The sequence below is a fragment of the Parasteatoda tepidariorum genome, chromosome 9 (genome assembly GCF_043381705.1).
Source record: "Parasteatoda tepidariorum isolate YZ-2023 chromosome 9, CAS_Ptep_4.0, whole genome shotgun sequence".
Classification (NCBI taxonomy): domain Eukaryota; kingdom Metazoa; phylum Arthropoda; class Arachnida; order Araneae; family Theridiidae; genus Parasteatoda; species Parasteatoda tepidariorum.
This window is the reverse complement of record NC_092212.1, coordinates 13,617,405-13,634,934: the sequence shown is the minus strand read 5'-3', so window position 1 is coordinate 13,634,934 and position 17,530 is coordinate 13,617,405. Positions and strand designations below refer to the sequence as shown.

Genomic DNA, 17,530 nt, shown 5'->3' with positions numbered 1-17,530 from the left:
TATAGCTTTGATGAACTGTAAAAATGTACAGAATCAAGTATTTTTAAAAAGCATGTTTTTATTTTATAATTGTTTTAAACATTTATTTCGCAATAATTCCTATAAATATGATATAAGTGAATACAAGGAATTAATACTAACTTTTAAATACACGAGGTGTTAATGGATCTTCATCTTCATCACTTTCAATGGTAGGAACATGAAATTTTCTTTTTAAAGAATTTTCAATGGCTGACTTTAAAATAAATAATTAAGAAATTAATAATAAATTTTATACAATTTTTTAAGACACTTAAAAAAAGAAAAGAAAAAAAAAGGAATGAAGATTTTTTTTCCCTACAGAGAGGTTACAAACAAAACTTCTATGTCTTAACTATTAACGCCTTAACTATTTCCCCATTTTATCACATTTTCTTTATTTTTGCAACTTGTGGCATAATTTTTGTTAATTATTTAGTCATATCTTATTCTTATACATCAAATATGCTACAAAACACTAATACTCTTCCCATTATGGTTGAAAATAAAACTGTTTTGAAAAAACAAAACAAATTATAATAAGATAACTTTTTTAGACTTTCGGGTATTTCAAATATAAATTAACTCTTTCTCCCTGACTTTTTGAGTATTTTAATGAAATTCCCCGAGATATTCTCGATTTTTATAGATTGATAAAAATACCTGACTTTTATCTACTTGCTGGCCGCCCTGTTTTAATAATGAACTTAAATATTTTATGTTATTTAAGTGAAATTTTTAACACCTGCATTATTGGCTTCCTGACATTTAAAATTTCATCCTCTTTAATTTCAATTAAGAATAATCAAAGTAAATATATCAAGGCAGAGCATTTATACAATATATTAAAAAAATTGTTTTTAGGATATATTATTGACTGAAAATAGCAAAAAAATGAACCAAAACTAAATAGAGATATACAATCCATGTAGTTACTTAATACATCAAAAGGAAAATTGATTAACCAAATTTAATTAGAATAAATAACATTCTGAAATTACACAAAACAAAATTATATAAAAATTCATTACACAAAATGTAATAAAATACTTATAATTATTTGAAGGGAGAGATTAAAAGGCATATCTATTCTTAGAAAACCATACTTACTGCTTTTGGAGTTTTAATGGTTGTAACTGGTGATTCTGGTGAAGTGTCTTCTATAAAAGATTAATAATTCAGTTTGAAATAGTCATTAAATAATCAAAACACAACATTTAAAACATTTTCCGCTGTCCATTTTGGATCAACTGAAAATAACAATCAATGTTATTTTCTGTAAATGATTTTTTACTTTACAAATAAAATAGCTAATGCACGACAAGGCCTCTTTTTCCTTTCTAATTTTTGGTCATAAATAAAAAAGTCAAGCAATTTAGTGTAATAATTCAAATTTTTATTTTTAATAATTTCCTAGCATTTTGAAATATTGAATATTGGTACTGTTGCAACTGTTTTATATAATCATTGGTAATTTGAATTAGTCGTTTCTTGCCATGAAACTTCCGACAAAAACAGAATCCTTCATATAGGATAGCTTTAAAAATTCGACGGTTATCAGACAATTACAGGCTTATATTGGTACCAAAACAATTCACTGAAATTTACTAAAATTTAAGAGAGAGCCATTGAGTTAGAGTTCCAGAAATGTCCGCAGAAATTTTTTACATCTGTTTTCTAACAAATCCTCTGTTCTCATGTGTTGAATAACAATATTAGATTCTCCACACTCACTTTAATGACTAATTACTTTTCATTACTACTAATAGAAAGATAGAGTTTGGGATTTGTTAGAATTCGGAAGGGTAAGTTGCAATTGTGTAGAGGTAGAAGCATTTCCTTCCAACAGAAATAAGAAGCACTTAATTTGTTTAGTTTACAAATAATCAACAAAGATTTGCTTTACAAAGATGATGAACAACAACAAAGATGATGAATGAGAGACGAAAATATTATCATCCAACAACGTACAGTTAAGATGGAATTAACACGAATGGAAAGCATCAAAGAGTCATAACTAAAATTCGAATGTCGTTATAACATCAAAACAAAAATATCAGAATTTCTTTTAAAAAAAATAATTATAAGGGCTGAAAAAAAATAAAAATAACTGCCGAAAAAACTATTACCAAACGATGTAAAGCTATAATGGAGAGATCACGAATTGAACAATTCGAAAAAAGGGATGGCCCAAATTCGAAATTCGCATATTGTAGCAAAATATTAAATATAAAGGAATTAATTTGGCAAACCACAAGAAAGCAATAAAAAAAAAACCAGAAAAACATGTAGACTTACAAAAAAAAACTGAATTGTTTTTTATTAATTGAGAAATTTCAAGAAAAATAAATTTCCATTTTTCACAAATATGGACCCAAGAGCCCTGGTGGCTAAGGGGATAGAGCACTCGCCTTCCAATCCCCAGACTTTCCGAGAAATCTTAAAAACAAGTTTAATTAAATTCATTTATTAAGTCTTGGTGGTAGAGGATTAAGGAAATTTACAATAAAAAACTTTAATGATTTGTAAGATTATAAAACATTATTTGTCCCAATAAACTTCTTAATCAAGAGTAAGAATAGACGATCTGAAATCCACCTGCCCTTCTATTTACTATGGAGTTTAGCAACTATTATTTTCCAGTTGAGAGATTTTTAAGTCACTAAAACGGTTTTGTGAAATTTGGCTCCATCTGAAATGTGGCCCTAAAAATAAAACCGGGGCCTATGAGAAATGTTGGTACAAAGAGCGCATACTTGGACCACACTAAATCCAACCCCATGACTTTTCCAGATTTTGGTTTAAAAATATTAAAAATCCCGACTTTCCCCCCGATTGTTTGGACAATTTCCAAATTTACTGATTTTCTAAGGAGTATTGAAACCCTGATATCGGATTAATGTAATCAGTTATTGACAACATTTAACATTTATTATCATAAGCAACATTTATTACCTGAAAAGATTTGAGAAAATGAAAAATATATTACTATACTTTACACTACTAGCATCATAAGAACTCAATAAAGTTCCCATGATTGTGTATCATTATTTAAATAAATTACTTTTGTACAATACATTTTTAAATAAATATCAATACAATCAATACATTTAAAGAAACAATAATACATAATCAGTATATCAATAGAATACAATATATTTTAATTTTGGGAATATTAGATCATTTTATAGAGAAACAACTTATCTTAAAACTTAAAGGTAGTTAATCTTAATATAAATTTTAAAAAAAAATTTTCCAGCAAATAATAGTTTAAGCAGCTATCTAGTGGAAGNCTAGGATATCAGATATAAAAATAATATTATAAAGATAGCAATGTTTTGACAAAATATTGAACAATTCACAGGACATAGATATCAACGGATTTTCCACTTAAAGTGAGATATCACTTCAAATTTTGTGTATACAGTACAGTTGATCTTTTATGAAAAAAATCGAATTTAAATATTAAACATTTTTTAAGTTCAAATTTCCCGCCAAACAAATTTGAAAACATTTTTATAAATGCAATTTAATTTTATGCAATCACATAAATTATTTCAGATTTTTTTGCAAGATCTAACAATATGAAGAAAAAAAATTTTTTTTCGTAAATCACATTTTTGGATGTTACATAAGCTATACTCACAAAAATTTCCATCAGTTTGGGAAATGCGTATTATATTTCGACTCTCATATAAATGAAATTTATTACTGTTTACTAGTTTTAATATTGGAAAATTTTTTGAAAAAAAAAAATTTAAAAAATTTGATGCGAAATTTTTTTTTTTAAAAATGCCAATTTTTTTAAATTTTTTTTTCTGAAAAACTACAGATATATAAAATTTTCGAAATCAATATGCATTATATAATACGTGAAAGTAGCACAAAATTAATTGGAGTATGATATAATTACAATAACTAAATAGTCTGCATTGAAGTAATAAAATACCGATTTTTCTACATACTTAATTATTTTTTATCTCTCATAGGACCCTCTATGGGCCGAAATGAATGTTGCCCCCTAAAATTATTCTTCATATGGCATACATCCCACTAGTTTATTTCAAAATTGACGAGTCACACTTCCCTAGTTTCCCTTGTTAGTGGAAGAAGGTTCTAAATAACATTTTAGTGAATTTAGATACACCAATTTTAGAAAATTTAGCAACAGCAGGGATTTGTTTACAAAACATTCTATCCGGTTAAAATCATCTTATTTAACGGCATGAGGGGAATAAAATTAAGTTCAAAACAAACAGTAAATTATAACTTTAAGCCTAAAATTTCACAATTTTTTAGAATGTTGCTCACTTTTGTGCACCTTCAGTCACTAAGTTATTCAATTAATTGGTGAAATTAAGCCACACGAAAAAAAAATGAGACAAACCTGAATCTTTCTTAACTGGTATAAATGTCAGAGGTGACATTGTGATTTGAGCAGGTTGAGATCCATACATTCCTAAGAGTGTAGACTACATAGTTCAGAAAATAAGGAAATGGAATTTGTAACTTACAAAGAAATTTAAACGAAAAAAATAACTGAGAACAGTTTGAATTTGCGACAAACTTGTCACTTTTGCTATTGTACAGTGCTTAAAATAGAAAAAAAAAATTAAAAAAGAAACAAAATATGTGCATAATTTATTGGACAGGCAAGAAAGTAATTTTCAAATTAAAGATGACGAAACAGAGGAACTTTAATGAAACGTAAAATTAAATGAATCACCAAAGGTTACTGACATTGTTTGAAATAGCTGTTTTTTTTTGCATAAACACATGCTATATACAGCTTTTGAAATGTCCTTCCAGTTATTATTTGACTTAATTTTTAAAAAAAACCTTCAATTGAAATACTTGATTTTTAATATCACAAAAATTTCATCGCCTCCCTTTGAGTTTGCAATATTGAGGTTTGACTGCATGCATTGAAAGTTACAGACATGATATAGATAATAATATAAAAACATGTAAAAAGAACTTAAAAATTCATTTCTTTTAATTTTAAACAATATTAAAATTTTTACAACAACAAATAGAACTTTGGTACAAAATAGTGTACATTGTTAAATTGTTCTCATTCACATTTTGCCATTCATTACAGAAGACATTTTTATACTTTGAAAACAGCTTTTATGTATCAGTGCTATTTGCAGGCACTGACAAATATTGAATAGCTACTTTTGAAAATTCATGATAAAGTAATGCCCAAGAATTTCATAATTGAATTATTTCACTCCCTCAGCTAGCAATTTATTCATTCAATCGAACCAATTAAATTAGCTAATTATAATAGAACTAATTAAATTAAATCGAACTTATTAATTAGCATTAAATTTACGCATCAAACATCATTTTGCTTTTCAACCTATTCATCGGAATGCTTCACATTAATAATTTTGAAGTTTCAGAAATGTACTACTTGTCATTAAAATGTAAGCAATGCAATTAAAGTGCCAAAAAATACCAAATTTAAACAATTTCAATGGAAGTAGTATTTTAAAATATTTGCAGATTTCAGAAAGGAAAAAAAAATATTATTCACAGAAATTCACTCTGCTACAACATAGCTACCCTAGTTATGGTGCACTGTTAAGCAAATATGAAATTTTAATGAATATCATATCTTAATAGCTGAAGAGTCTAACTTTAATAATGATAATTATAATATTTTATGTTACCAAATCAGACATAAAAACATGTTTTTATCTAAATAGACATAAAATTTTTTGATACATTAAGATGCTTGACTCTCAAAAAATATGGGATTAATAGTTTAGCCAAGACAACAGTAAAATACTTAATCATCTTAATGCTAATTTCCCTTTTTGCATATTTAACCATACCTTTAGAAGTATTAAAGCGAATCAAAAAATTTTGTAAGCCTTTATAAATATCATTTGTTCATTTATCACAAAAAATACTTTTTGGGACTATTTATTATTTTTTATAGTTCATTTTAATAATGGTTAAAAAAACTTTTGAATTCTAAGACATGCAATTTATTACATCATTTAAAATAATTAAATTTCAAAAGACAAAAACTAACATTCCATTGGAATTTAATTAATTTGTTTTATATAGTTTTAAACAATAATTAAATCAGTTAAATTATGTAAATTTTCTTGAAGTCTTATATTTTTAAAGTTTTTTCACCATTATTAAATTATAAATTATTAAACCATACAAAATATCAAATAATCATAAAAAAATTATATTTAGCTTGAAATTATCTTTTGACAAATGAGTTTAATAACAGCATGCAAACAATTTAAATATGCATAAATAATTTCAGAGATATGATGAAATAAGCTGAAGGAAAAAAGTATGTTTATCTAGAAAAAGTATATGTATTTTTAAATTAAAAAAGGGTCAGCACAAATTCATAAGCATATTTAAAGTTAGAATTCAAACCAATAAAGACAGAATCCTCAAGGTTTAAAAAGGTCAAGATATTGCATTTAAATTAAAATTTCTTTAGCAGCTAAAATGAAATTTGTGAAACAAAAAGTCAAATTTTTGATTTAGAACAATAACAATTCTAGGACAAAATAGCACTTTCTTTGATTAGTTAGCACATAACTACTAACGTTCAATCTCTAAATAAAAAGTTATGCTTCACAATTTCTAATGACTCACAATACTAGAGTTGCTCTTATGAGAAAGATTGATACAAAGATACAATTTTAATTTATTATAACTCAAACAAATTCGGAGAAACTCCAAATAAAAGCCAAATTAAAACAATCTTCAAAAAACAAATGAACATTATCTTAAGAAAAAAAAACACCTTAATTTTAGACAAAAGAGGAATTATACCTTTACTAGAGCAAGTAGCACTTTTTCATCAGGAATAAAAATCTGCCGTTTATCAGGTGTAACATTGACATCAGCAAATGCTATTGAACAAGGGAAAAAATAAGAACTTAAATTATTAAATTCAATGTAAATATAAATAAATAAATAATAAATAAATACATAAAAATTAATTTGAAATTTAAGCGAGAAACATTTAATCACATTCTGCAGTGTCTACCATCAAATTAAAAGAAAATAAAAATAACAAAGGGTTCCCACTAAATTTCAGGAAAAAAAAATTCCCTGACTTTTCCAAGTATATCAGGAAGTCAGTGAACATGAATCGTAATAGTGGCTTTTAAATCGTGTGGATAAGAAACACGATATTTTATATAAAACCGTGATAACACAAAACACGATGCACTAACTTAAATGGCATATTTAGGAATCGCGATGCATGCTTTTAAATCGTGTTCGCATTGGTAGGAAAAAGAGTAAAAATCCTTTTTTCCCCTTTGGGAATTCGAAAAAGACAAACTTTCTTTGAAGAGGCAGATTTTTTTTCTTTTAGTAAGAGTAAAAAGTTTCCACAATGGTGAGGAATTTTTCACGAACCGCGTTCATGTTTATTAAACTGGATTAGATTATTCAAGAAGACCCCCCCACATAAAAAAAGAAGAAAAAAGAGAAGTGAGAATTGTGGCTTATGAAATATGCAGGAAGACACTTCTCCTTAACCCTTTTTTTTATTCTATTGAATTTGTCTAGTCCATCTTGAGTACAACCTATCAGTTTCACTCCTATTCTGAAATGCTAGCAAGGAGAGACCATACAGTGTAGTTCAGATCAAAATGTTTTCATGAGCTTTACATACTGTTTATACAGTTAACATGCAGTAATAAGTGATAAAGATACCGTGTACCATGTAACTTGTTCAGATTTGAGAAGAAATTTCGAAGAATGTCTAGAAAGTTATGGGGAAAATGTTGTATTTCATCAAAAATTAAGTCACAGTGACGCATTAGTACACACTGAGGCGTAACTTAATTACATGGAGCAAGAAGATGAAAGCACACCTGCAGAAATGATGATGTTGAGAAATTTTCGTTGTAAAATTCGGTGAAAGTAAATGGAAAACAAACGTCCATCAATTCCTCCTTCACTAAACAGTGACGTAAATTACAAATCTGTTTTTCTTTTTAATTGAGTGTTCCAGTTTTGAATCTAAACAACACTAAAATGTCTTGTTAGTTATTCATACTTAGAATTAATTCAATTAATAATGTTTTATTGTATAATAACTTAACATTTTTGATAATTTTTTATCAAAATTTTCATAAATTGGATAATTTGGGATGATTGCTTACCTGGGATGAAGCATTTCCCAAACAGCCCGGTTAATCGAGAGTCTACTGTACTATTATTTTATTTTCCAAACTTTTACAAATAAAATGCATTAATTAACTTTTTTTTTTTAGTTTGCTTGCTTTCTTAAATTTATGAATACATTTTTCATTTCATTCTTTCTTTACATAGGATAGTATAGTTGATAAACAAAATTTATCTAATCCATCACAAAATTATTTTATTTTAGCATCTAAAACTTTTACTTGCACAGTACATAAGTAATTTGTTATATTAGTATATAGAAATAAAAATACCTTCAACTAAGCTAACGTTCATCAAAACAAAAGGATACTGATGTTTATTGAATGAATGATAAACTTCATTGATCAATTTTGAAACCTAAAAATTAAAAGATAAACACTCGAATCAAAATTTATGTTGGACATTTAAAGATGTGAAAACATTTGATTTTTATGATAAATATTAATAACTTAAAAGCATTGCAAAATGTTAAAGAAAATAATAGAATTTTACTGGAAAACTTCAGAATTCAGAAGTCATACTGCACAAAATAGCACCTGCAGTGTCTTTCAAAGTATTTTTTGCAAATTTTTTGTATAGCAACTCTTTAAAATGCTGAATAAGCTTACTAATGCAACGGCTAGTCGAATTTAGTTCACCGATGGAAGCCCATTAATAAATAGAAGAAAAAAATAATAGAATTTAACTAGTAAACTTCTTTTGATAAATAATAGAATAAAATAATAGAATTTTACTAGAAAACTTCAGAATTCAGAAATCATACTGCACAAAATAGCACCCGTAGTGTATTTCAAAGTATTTTTTTGCAAAGATTTTATATAGCCCCAGATGGCACTTTCCTTAAAACGCTGAGTACGCTTAATAATGCAACCGTTAGTCGAATGTAGAACATTATGAATAAGTATTGTTATAGCAATTTATTGAACATCCATTGCCTTCATGTTGTCAATCATCAATTTCATGCATACTAGTTCTCCTTCAATTCCATTTTTAAAAAACATCTTTCAATGCTTTTAAAATCTCAAAATAAATGGAAATACTGTATGTAAATTAATTTAAAATTATAATGAAAAATTTAAAAACCGATTAATTTGAAAAAAGCTTTGAAAGTTGCGATGTGAAAGTAAGAATTGCTTAACAGGAGACAGAAAGAAAGATGTTAAAAATAACAATGGAAAAAATAACAATGGAAAAAATATAGGGATAAAACTTTGTCTCCATAGCTTTTGCTATTCGCCATTGTTTCACAATATGTTCATAATTTTTATTAGCAGTCAAAAATGAAAATACTTTAATAAATACTTTAGGCAAATAATAAATACTTAAGATAAATACTTTAGGCAAATCACATGGTCTTCCAGAAATGAAATAAAACTGTCTGTCAGACGAGCTTCTTCCTTCACCATGAGTACTATTTGATATGAAGCCTTCTAGCCTACACAGAAGTCAATGAAAAGTAAGAATATCAGGAAAAATAATATAATAAGAATCATGCATAATAAGAAAAATGAAAAATAAGAATATAATGAAAAATAAGAATTTAATAAGAATCATGCATAATAAGAAAAATGAAAAATAAGAATATAATGAAAAATAAGAATTTAATAAGAATAATGAAAAATAAAAATATAATGAAAAATAAGAATATAAAATTAGTTAAGGCATAATAAGGACAGTAATGTTATATAATACCACCATAAAGAAAAATTGTATTTTTTTAATTACAGTAGAGCGACGATTATCCGAACTGCTCGGGACCGAACATGGTTCGGATAATGAAAAGTTCGGCTAATTGGAAAGTTGTTTAAAATCTAGTTTAAATGATTATTACTTATGCACTAACTTCCCTTATAATTTTTTCCAGGCTTAGGACTGGCAGTACTCTCTAAAATAGCGTTGGCGTGTTTAAAATTTTTCTTTTCAATTTTTAAATATTTTTATTTATTTTTTCTCTCACTTTTTTTTTCATTTTGAATTATTTTTTATCATATTTCAGCCTTTTATTATTTTTTTGACAATTACTCATTGTAATGTCTGGCAACTGTTTAGCGATCGTTCAGGCGCACTCGGCGCATTGTGTCACCCCTTCGGGGGCATGCTAGGAATCTAGGGAGATGTATGTTTGTCTTCGTCAGGAGAGGGTCTCCCTTGGATGTTTAAGAGCTGCAGGCTCTGAGTCAAAATAATGCCTAGTTTCTTTTGGTTTTGAATAAAGTTAAGTTTATTATTACTAAAATCTGGTGTGATTATTTGCATGGAATATAGGCATTACACTCATTTTACCACATGTTTCTTTATTTTCCATTGCAAAAGAAATCCAGCAAAGATTTTTGTTTCAAAGAAGATGCTTTTTTTTCTTCTGAGCAGCCATATCCCTTATTCTTTTTAAATAAATCAACTGAAATGGATCAACTTCCGTTCTAGATTGTCAAAATAAAGCTCGCATTCTTGGAAGATAATTTTCAGTTGAAGAGGGCTAAAGGGGTTTGTAGGTTTAACTGTATAACAATACATGTATGTATGGCTACTATAAAAAAACTGCTAAAAAAGGTTGTAAATTAAGTATGGTCATCAAATGTAGTGGATATTATTTATTCTTCTAAATTTAGAAAAATTGTCGATAAGTTAAAAATTATTCTAGACTTTAAAAAAAAAAAGTCGGCGCTCTACTGTTTTTTATTATTCGAATTTAAGCCACCATTGATTCTAAACTGCACCTTAAATTTTTTTTAAAAATGTGTTAGCAGCTCAGCAAATAAAATTTTCTATTCTCAATAATTTCCAAAAGTAATTAAAAAGTTTGTCACCAAATGGCACTAATAATTGAGAAAAGCTGCAAAAATTGTTTTCAAAGTAACCACATTTACAGCAACATTTTGTTACAATCAAGAATAAAATTAACAGATATCCAAACGAACATTTTAAAGATTTGACACAGGTAAAATATTTCCTTATAGTTTTTCTATTCATCAACACCATCTATTGATGAACTTCAAAACTCGTTGAGGTAAATTATCTGATTTCTAAAGCAAAATGCACATTTCTATCTCTTTTTACTATTAGCTATTCTACACTATTAGCAGAGATTTAGGCTAGCGGTCTGGCTCAAGCAGAATCATCAATGATTTAATTAAAATTTGATTTAGTGTAATTGGGAAAAAAGACAATAAAAAAACATATTAAGCTGCAGTAAGTACATCCAAAACAATTTTCAATCTCTCCAAACAAAAACCAGTCTCGTTCTGCTCTGAAATAAATTAAAGATAAAAATAAAATTCATAAGCAGCATTTTGATATTGACATAGCCTGTTTTATCATTTTGTAATTTTTCTTGCTTTTGTCAGTCTTAAAATTTTATTCTAAAAAGTCCTGACAAAATTGTTAATAATTTTGGAAAAACACAGTATTAAGGCTTAGACCCTTTTATTACATAAATAGCAATGAGATATAAAATATTAGTATAATAATTATTATAACTCTTCAAAAAAAAAAAAAAAATCCAACTTACTTAAATATTTTACTTTTCTCAATTGATGATTCAGGAAGAAAATATTCTTTTAGTACCTCATCAGAAAGTTCACGTTGCTTGATTTCCATAATTTGTTTCATCTAAAGAAAAGGAAAATAAAATATAATTTGAACTTTAAAGTTACACTTATTGAAATACAATCATAAGCTATATATAAAATAGAAATTTAAATTACTTCAATAGATTAAAATAACCTTTGAAAATTCTATACTTATTAATAAATTCCATTTTTTTAATAAGGCAATACAAGCCAATTATGATCAATGAAAAAGACTATTAATAGCTGAATATTCTTTTATGCAGGAGTAAATTAGTGGCCTATCATTTCACATCTTGAAAATTTTATTATTGTTGAAATTTTTTTTTTTTTTTGGTTTCAGATTTTTTAAAAAAATTTATTGCATAAAAACAATAGGAAAACTATATCAAAAAATTTGTTTTGCTTTTTCTGAAAATTGTAAATAAGTGAATGACTTTTTAATTTGTTTAAAAATTTTTATGATTTAAATATGAGAGGCTGCTCATATATGATATCATACTTTTTTTCTCAATATTTTTTAATTTCTTTCTCCCTTTTGTAACAAAATGTCACACATTAATATACCTCTAACAACCCAAGCTATATTACATAATAAACCAATACAATTAAAAAAAAAATTACTGACCATATTTCGAATTTTATTTTTAAATTTCATGTGCTTTAATTTTGATTAAGAGCCTAACAATAATGATTGAGTGTGTAATTATTATGATGAAAAAAAATATGAAAACAAATAACAAAAAATATTTAATCCGTGATTTTAAAGGTTTTTTTTAAAATGCAAAAGTGTGATGTCACGCTTCTTGTTACCCCCTCGATCCTCCTTATCATAATTTCAAAAGTTAACACCCTCCCTTTCAAGAGTAACATCACTTGTAGACGGCCCCTCATTGTGTTATTTCATAAAATCACTCATCATAAATTCTGAAACAAGAATTCAATAGTTAGGATGATTAAAATAATTTCCTTTTGAAAATTGCTTTTTAAATCTAGAATTTTTGGACCTTAGGATGCAATATCCTATTCACACTCATTGACACAGTTCGACCTTCAATAAAAGAACAGCTTGTGATTATAGGATTGCTCATATTCCTTAATATTCTTTGAAAATTGTAATACATAAGAAAAAAATACAAAGTGAAGGCGTAAAAAAAAATCTGAAATTTTTGTCAAATAGCAGAGAAACCTCATTCCTGTTTGGTAAGACAATTACAGACATAGGTTATACTAAGAAAGCTTTAGGATTCAACTTATTATGAATTAAGATGAAAAAAAGGAAAATAATTGTAACTCACCTGCTTATCTCCAAATAAAGAAACAATATTCTCTTTAGAGCTTTTAGAATTATGAGTAGCTAACACAACATTCTTCCTTCTATAAACAAAATGCATTTTAAAGCTTTAATATAAATATTAATGAAAGAAATATATTTTACTAATCATACTTTTTTATCTTTCAATATGTTTAAATTAATAAGACTAAGCACATGTTTTGAAAAAAAACAAGAAAATTATGTCTGAAGTCAAAGTTAATGTTTTTTGAAACCTCTGAAACACACTGGTAATAATTTAATGAATTATTTAGATTAAAATGATTTAAACTGTGTTTTACAAATAAAAATTATAAAAGAATTTTAATTTAGTGCAAATCACAATCTGAAATACTAAATATATTATCTATAAAAATTGAAATTTAATGAAAGAAAAAATTTAGAATAATTTTTTTCTGTGATTTCAATCGAAAAATTCCCTTGTATGTGTTTTATACAAATTTTATTATGTAACCTAAAAACAGTATAAAAAATACAAATTAAATTTAGGTTAACAATTGCTTCAAAGATATACTATGGAGAGCAACATGGGTGCTTTTCTAAAAGATATCTGTTTTAGGCTTAACAACTAGTCTAGCTGAAATAGACTTTATGAACACATAAGCTTAAATTGTTAGAAATTATCTCTAATAGATCCATTTTACAATGATATCTATTATTAATATAATACTCATTATAAAAATTTTACCTTACCCTTTTTCAGAACAGTTAGTACAAGTAATTTTCTTATTTATGCTAATCAAGCAATATGCTGTAAGTAGCTGTATCATTTTTGTAAATTCCCTTCGAACATTTTTAGTGAATTCTTTATGACGAACAGGATAAGTGGAAAATATTTTTCTAAGAATCACAGTTGTTCCAATCTAAAACAAACCAATAAAAATATTTGATATTATAGCAGATATGTAGATTTTAATGTAGTTCTTACTACATTAAAAAGTCTCATATTCGTTTAATAAACATATGAGTTCTCTGGGTAGTTATCAACAATCGAAATAAGCATATCTCTTTTTCTTTTTTAAATTTAAAAAATAAATAAATAAAAAAATGCAATTTTTTTTAATTGTATGATCTGTTTTAAAATTCTAAAATAAAAGAATTTTTTTTACATCCTCTTGCTGCATTTCGGATAGCTAAACATTTGTGTATACTTCTTTAAGGGTCACATTTTAAGAATTGTTGAAAAAGAAAAGAACAGCTGAAGAAAAACAAAACTTCAGTGAGAAGAATAAATTATGAATATTAATAAAGCTGAATATTGATACTGTTTAAAAGAGACATATGTAGACAGGCTTTGTTTTGAATCAAATTATAAATGTTTTCATTCAAAAAATTATCTGAATTTCATTGCTTCATTTGTAATTTTTTCTATTAAATAAAATAAATAGGAATAATTTTCCCTTCCACATTAAAGCTTGTTTTTTTAATAATATTTTTATCTCAATATCTGCACTGTCAACTCCTCACATCACTTGAAAAAAAAAGAAAAAAAAAGAGAGCAAGAGAGAAGACATGTCTTTATTAATGAAAGAGGAAGTTCAAATTATCAACTGCTTCCTTTTTATTATTTATCCAAAAAAATATTCCCTTGCTAATTAAATGTCAATTAACTAATAATAAAATGTTATTGCATAAATATTGATGTTGTTTATAATGTAATGTTTAGATCTTTGTTTACCTTGATACTATTTTCCAAACTTGGCAAAGTTATAACGATTCTGGATATGGGACTTTCCACTTATTTAACACAATAAGGGAGTTTTGAAAAATAAAGCTAGTGAATTCCATCATTCCAGGTGGACAATTATTGATTAAAAAAAGAGTTTAAAATATTTAATCAGTTTGAATATTAAATAAGAGTATAGAGCTATTCCTTTTTTTTCTCAAATTATTATGCCTAAAATCAATTATAGGGTCAAAGAATGCTTTCATGACATTTTTATTTGAAATCAGATGTGTGTTCTTAATTGAAATTTTTTTATTCAAATGAAAATTCATGCAAAATATTCATCAGGAAAATGGGAATTTGATTTGTGCAATATAGGCTGAGAAGTTGAAGCAGTATAGTATCCCCCTTCTCACTGTACATCTGAGATAAAAAAAATTGAAACTGCTATTATAATCTGCAGCACATGCTGTCGCGTTGGAGGTTTTTTGGTATCATGGCATTAAATAGCACTCATTTAAATCATGTATGTCCATCCTATGGTACAAATGCCATGGACTTTTATCAGCAGGATGAGAAAACTTGTTGAAAGATTAAAAAATATAATAACAGAGCTTCTATAGAAACTTTGTTAAAATCCATAAAAAATATTTAAAAAAAAAAGATACTATAGCAACTAACATGTATTTATTATCAAGTTACACAAAATAAGATCAAATTTGCGATATGAAATGATGACAATTTATAATTCAAATAATATTCATTACAGGTTATAAATTTAAGACATGGGTAATAGATAGTCAGAATAAAATATGCATGTTGAACTATATGTGAAAATTGAAGTAAACAATAATTCACCTGGCGTGCAGCTGGCGATGCTTTAACGAGTTTTCCATTATGATCAAATTTAAGATTTGTGCCAACTTCAGTCTCAGCATTACGAGTAGTTACTTCAAGGTCACTGAATAGAATAGATTAGATTAGCTATTGAAACAAAAATTTGATTTAAAGTTGGCATAATAAATATAAAGAAAAAATTACCTCAATGCACATAGAGAGCTTAAAGCTTCCCCACGAAATCCAAAGGTAGAAACAAAAGGAAGATCTGAAAAATCAGCTATTTTTGACGTATGATGTTTGAGCGCTGAAATGAAATGGTTAGTTTGTATTATGCTCAGGAATGAGAAAATAAACCTTTTTTTCATCAAATTATCAGAACCTTTCATGCACTCATAATAAGGTGAAAATAAGAAGCAAATGTCTTTCAACAGTGACCAATCAAATAACTGATAAAGCAGGGTTTCCGCTACGGTAGCTTTTTTCGCAAAATGCGAAAAGACCCCTCAAAAATGCTAAAATTCAACAAAGCATTTTCGTATTTTTGCTAAAGGATTTTACTAAATTCCATTAAAAAAAAAGCTTCCGCGAAAAACCATGACTGCCATCCATGAAAAAAACTTGATCAAACAAGAAGGAGAAAAAATCTAAATATCTTTCGCAAGAAGAACCATGACGCTAGCGTTCACGAAAAAAACGTGATCAAACGAGATGAAGCATAGCGATCAACAAAAATGGCCGTTGCATTTTCAATTTGTTTTCGGAATCTCCCAGAAAAGATTTTCAGTTTACAGAAACTGAATTACTTTGTGAATGAGGATTATTTAAACACATCTTAATGCAACGATGTAAAAACATGTCATTTAATGAATTACTTTTATTTTTATATACCAATGATGTGTCTGAACAGTACCCATTAATAACTTCTGTTATAGGGTATTGTGCAACAATACCAATGCACACTGTTGACTGTGAAAGAGGCTTTAGCTGCCTTAATTTGATTAAAACTAATATTCGAAACAGGTTGTTAATCAACCATGTAAACAATTTGTTAATGATTAATATTGGGGGCCCTGAAAGTGCATTTAACTTTCAAGAAGCATTTGTAAAATGGGCAAACATGAAAGAAAGGAAGATTGTTAATTATAAACCAAAATGTTTTGATAAATAATAAATGTGTTTTTTTTTGTTATAGGTATTCTTTTTGATATTCTTGTACATTAAGCTATTCTTTGTCAGATAACTTACAGTACTTGTTTGATATAAAGTAATTTTATAAGCCTAATGGCATTTTAGCATTTTACTAAAACTTTTTTTCAGATTTTAGCTTTTTTGCTAATGAATTTTTAGACTCAGCTTAAACCCTGTGATAAAGTGTATTAATAGTTCCTCATTTCCAGTTAACAAAAAACAAAACAGAAAGAAAATCACTCTTGGCACAACAATCTTTTACGATTATTTTTGTACTTAAAATTTATTGAAATTGATAAGTTTTACAAGCTTTATGTTCTTAAATAAACTGAATATTAAATGGGAAATACATAATACAAAGTATGCAAACAAATATAAATTTAAATCAGCAATTTTTTTTAAAAATACAAATTAATAATTTAAATCAATCATTATTTTTCTTAATGAAGTGATTTAAATCTTGCCAGCCCTGGGACACTTTCTTCATTTTAAGTAAAGGAAAATATTCCTACAAAAGCCAGTGTGCTGGCCAAAGGAGTCATAGAAATTAAGACTCCATGATTCCAAAACCAACAGCATGAAATGCCATCAACGTTGCACTAGCTACCTTTACTTCATAGATAAGCTGATACCTATCCACTAGAAATTGGATGGTTTTCAAACTGCCACCGGAGATAAAACCAGGCTCTTCATAAAGACAGCTCAGCTATTAAGTCATTAATAAATTTTTTAACA

General features: G+C 26.8%; 1 protein-coding gene across 5 annotated transcripts in view; it reads right to left on the bottom strand.

Annotated features, from left to right (window-relative positions):
• LOC107444429 (mismatch repair endonuclease PMS2) overlaps positions 1 to 17,530 on the bottom strand; it is a 41,672-nt gene that overhangs the window by 17,881 nt on the left and 6,261 nt on the right. For all 5 annotated transcript variants that reach the window (XM_043050210.2, XM_043050209.2, XM_043050208.2 and 2 more), the window contains 11 exons: positions 15,809 to 15,911; positions 15,626 to 15,728; positions 13,795 to 13,964; positions 13,067 to 13,145; positions 11,711 to 11,811; positions 9,538 to 9,637; positions 8,475 to 8,559; positions 6,835 to 6,914; positions 4,406 to 4,490; positions 1,129 to 1,178; positions 142 to 235 (listed from right to left, as the gene is read on the bottom strand). In XM_043050210.2, the coding sequence (XP_042906144.1) occupies positions 142 to 235; positions 1,129 to 1,178; positions 4,406 to 4,490; positions 6,835 to 6,914; positions 8,475 to 8,559; positions 9,538 to 9,637; positions 11,711 to 11,811; positions 13,067 to 13,145; positions 13,795 to 13,964; positions 15,626 to 15,728; positions 15,809 to 15,911 (1,050 nt within the window). The remainder of the gene's footprint in view (positions 1 to 141; positions 236 to 1,128; positions 1,179 to 4,405; positions 4,491 to 6,834; positions 6,915 to 8,474; positions 8,560 to 9,537; positions 9,638 to 11,710; positions 11,812 to 13,066; positions 13,146 to 13,794; positions 13,965 to 15,625; positions 15,729 to 15,808; positions 15,912 to 17,530) is intronic.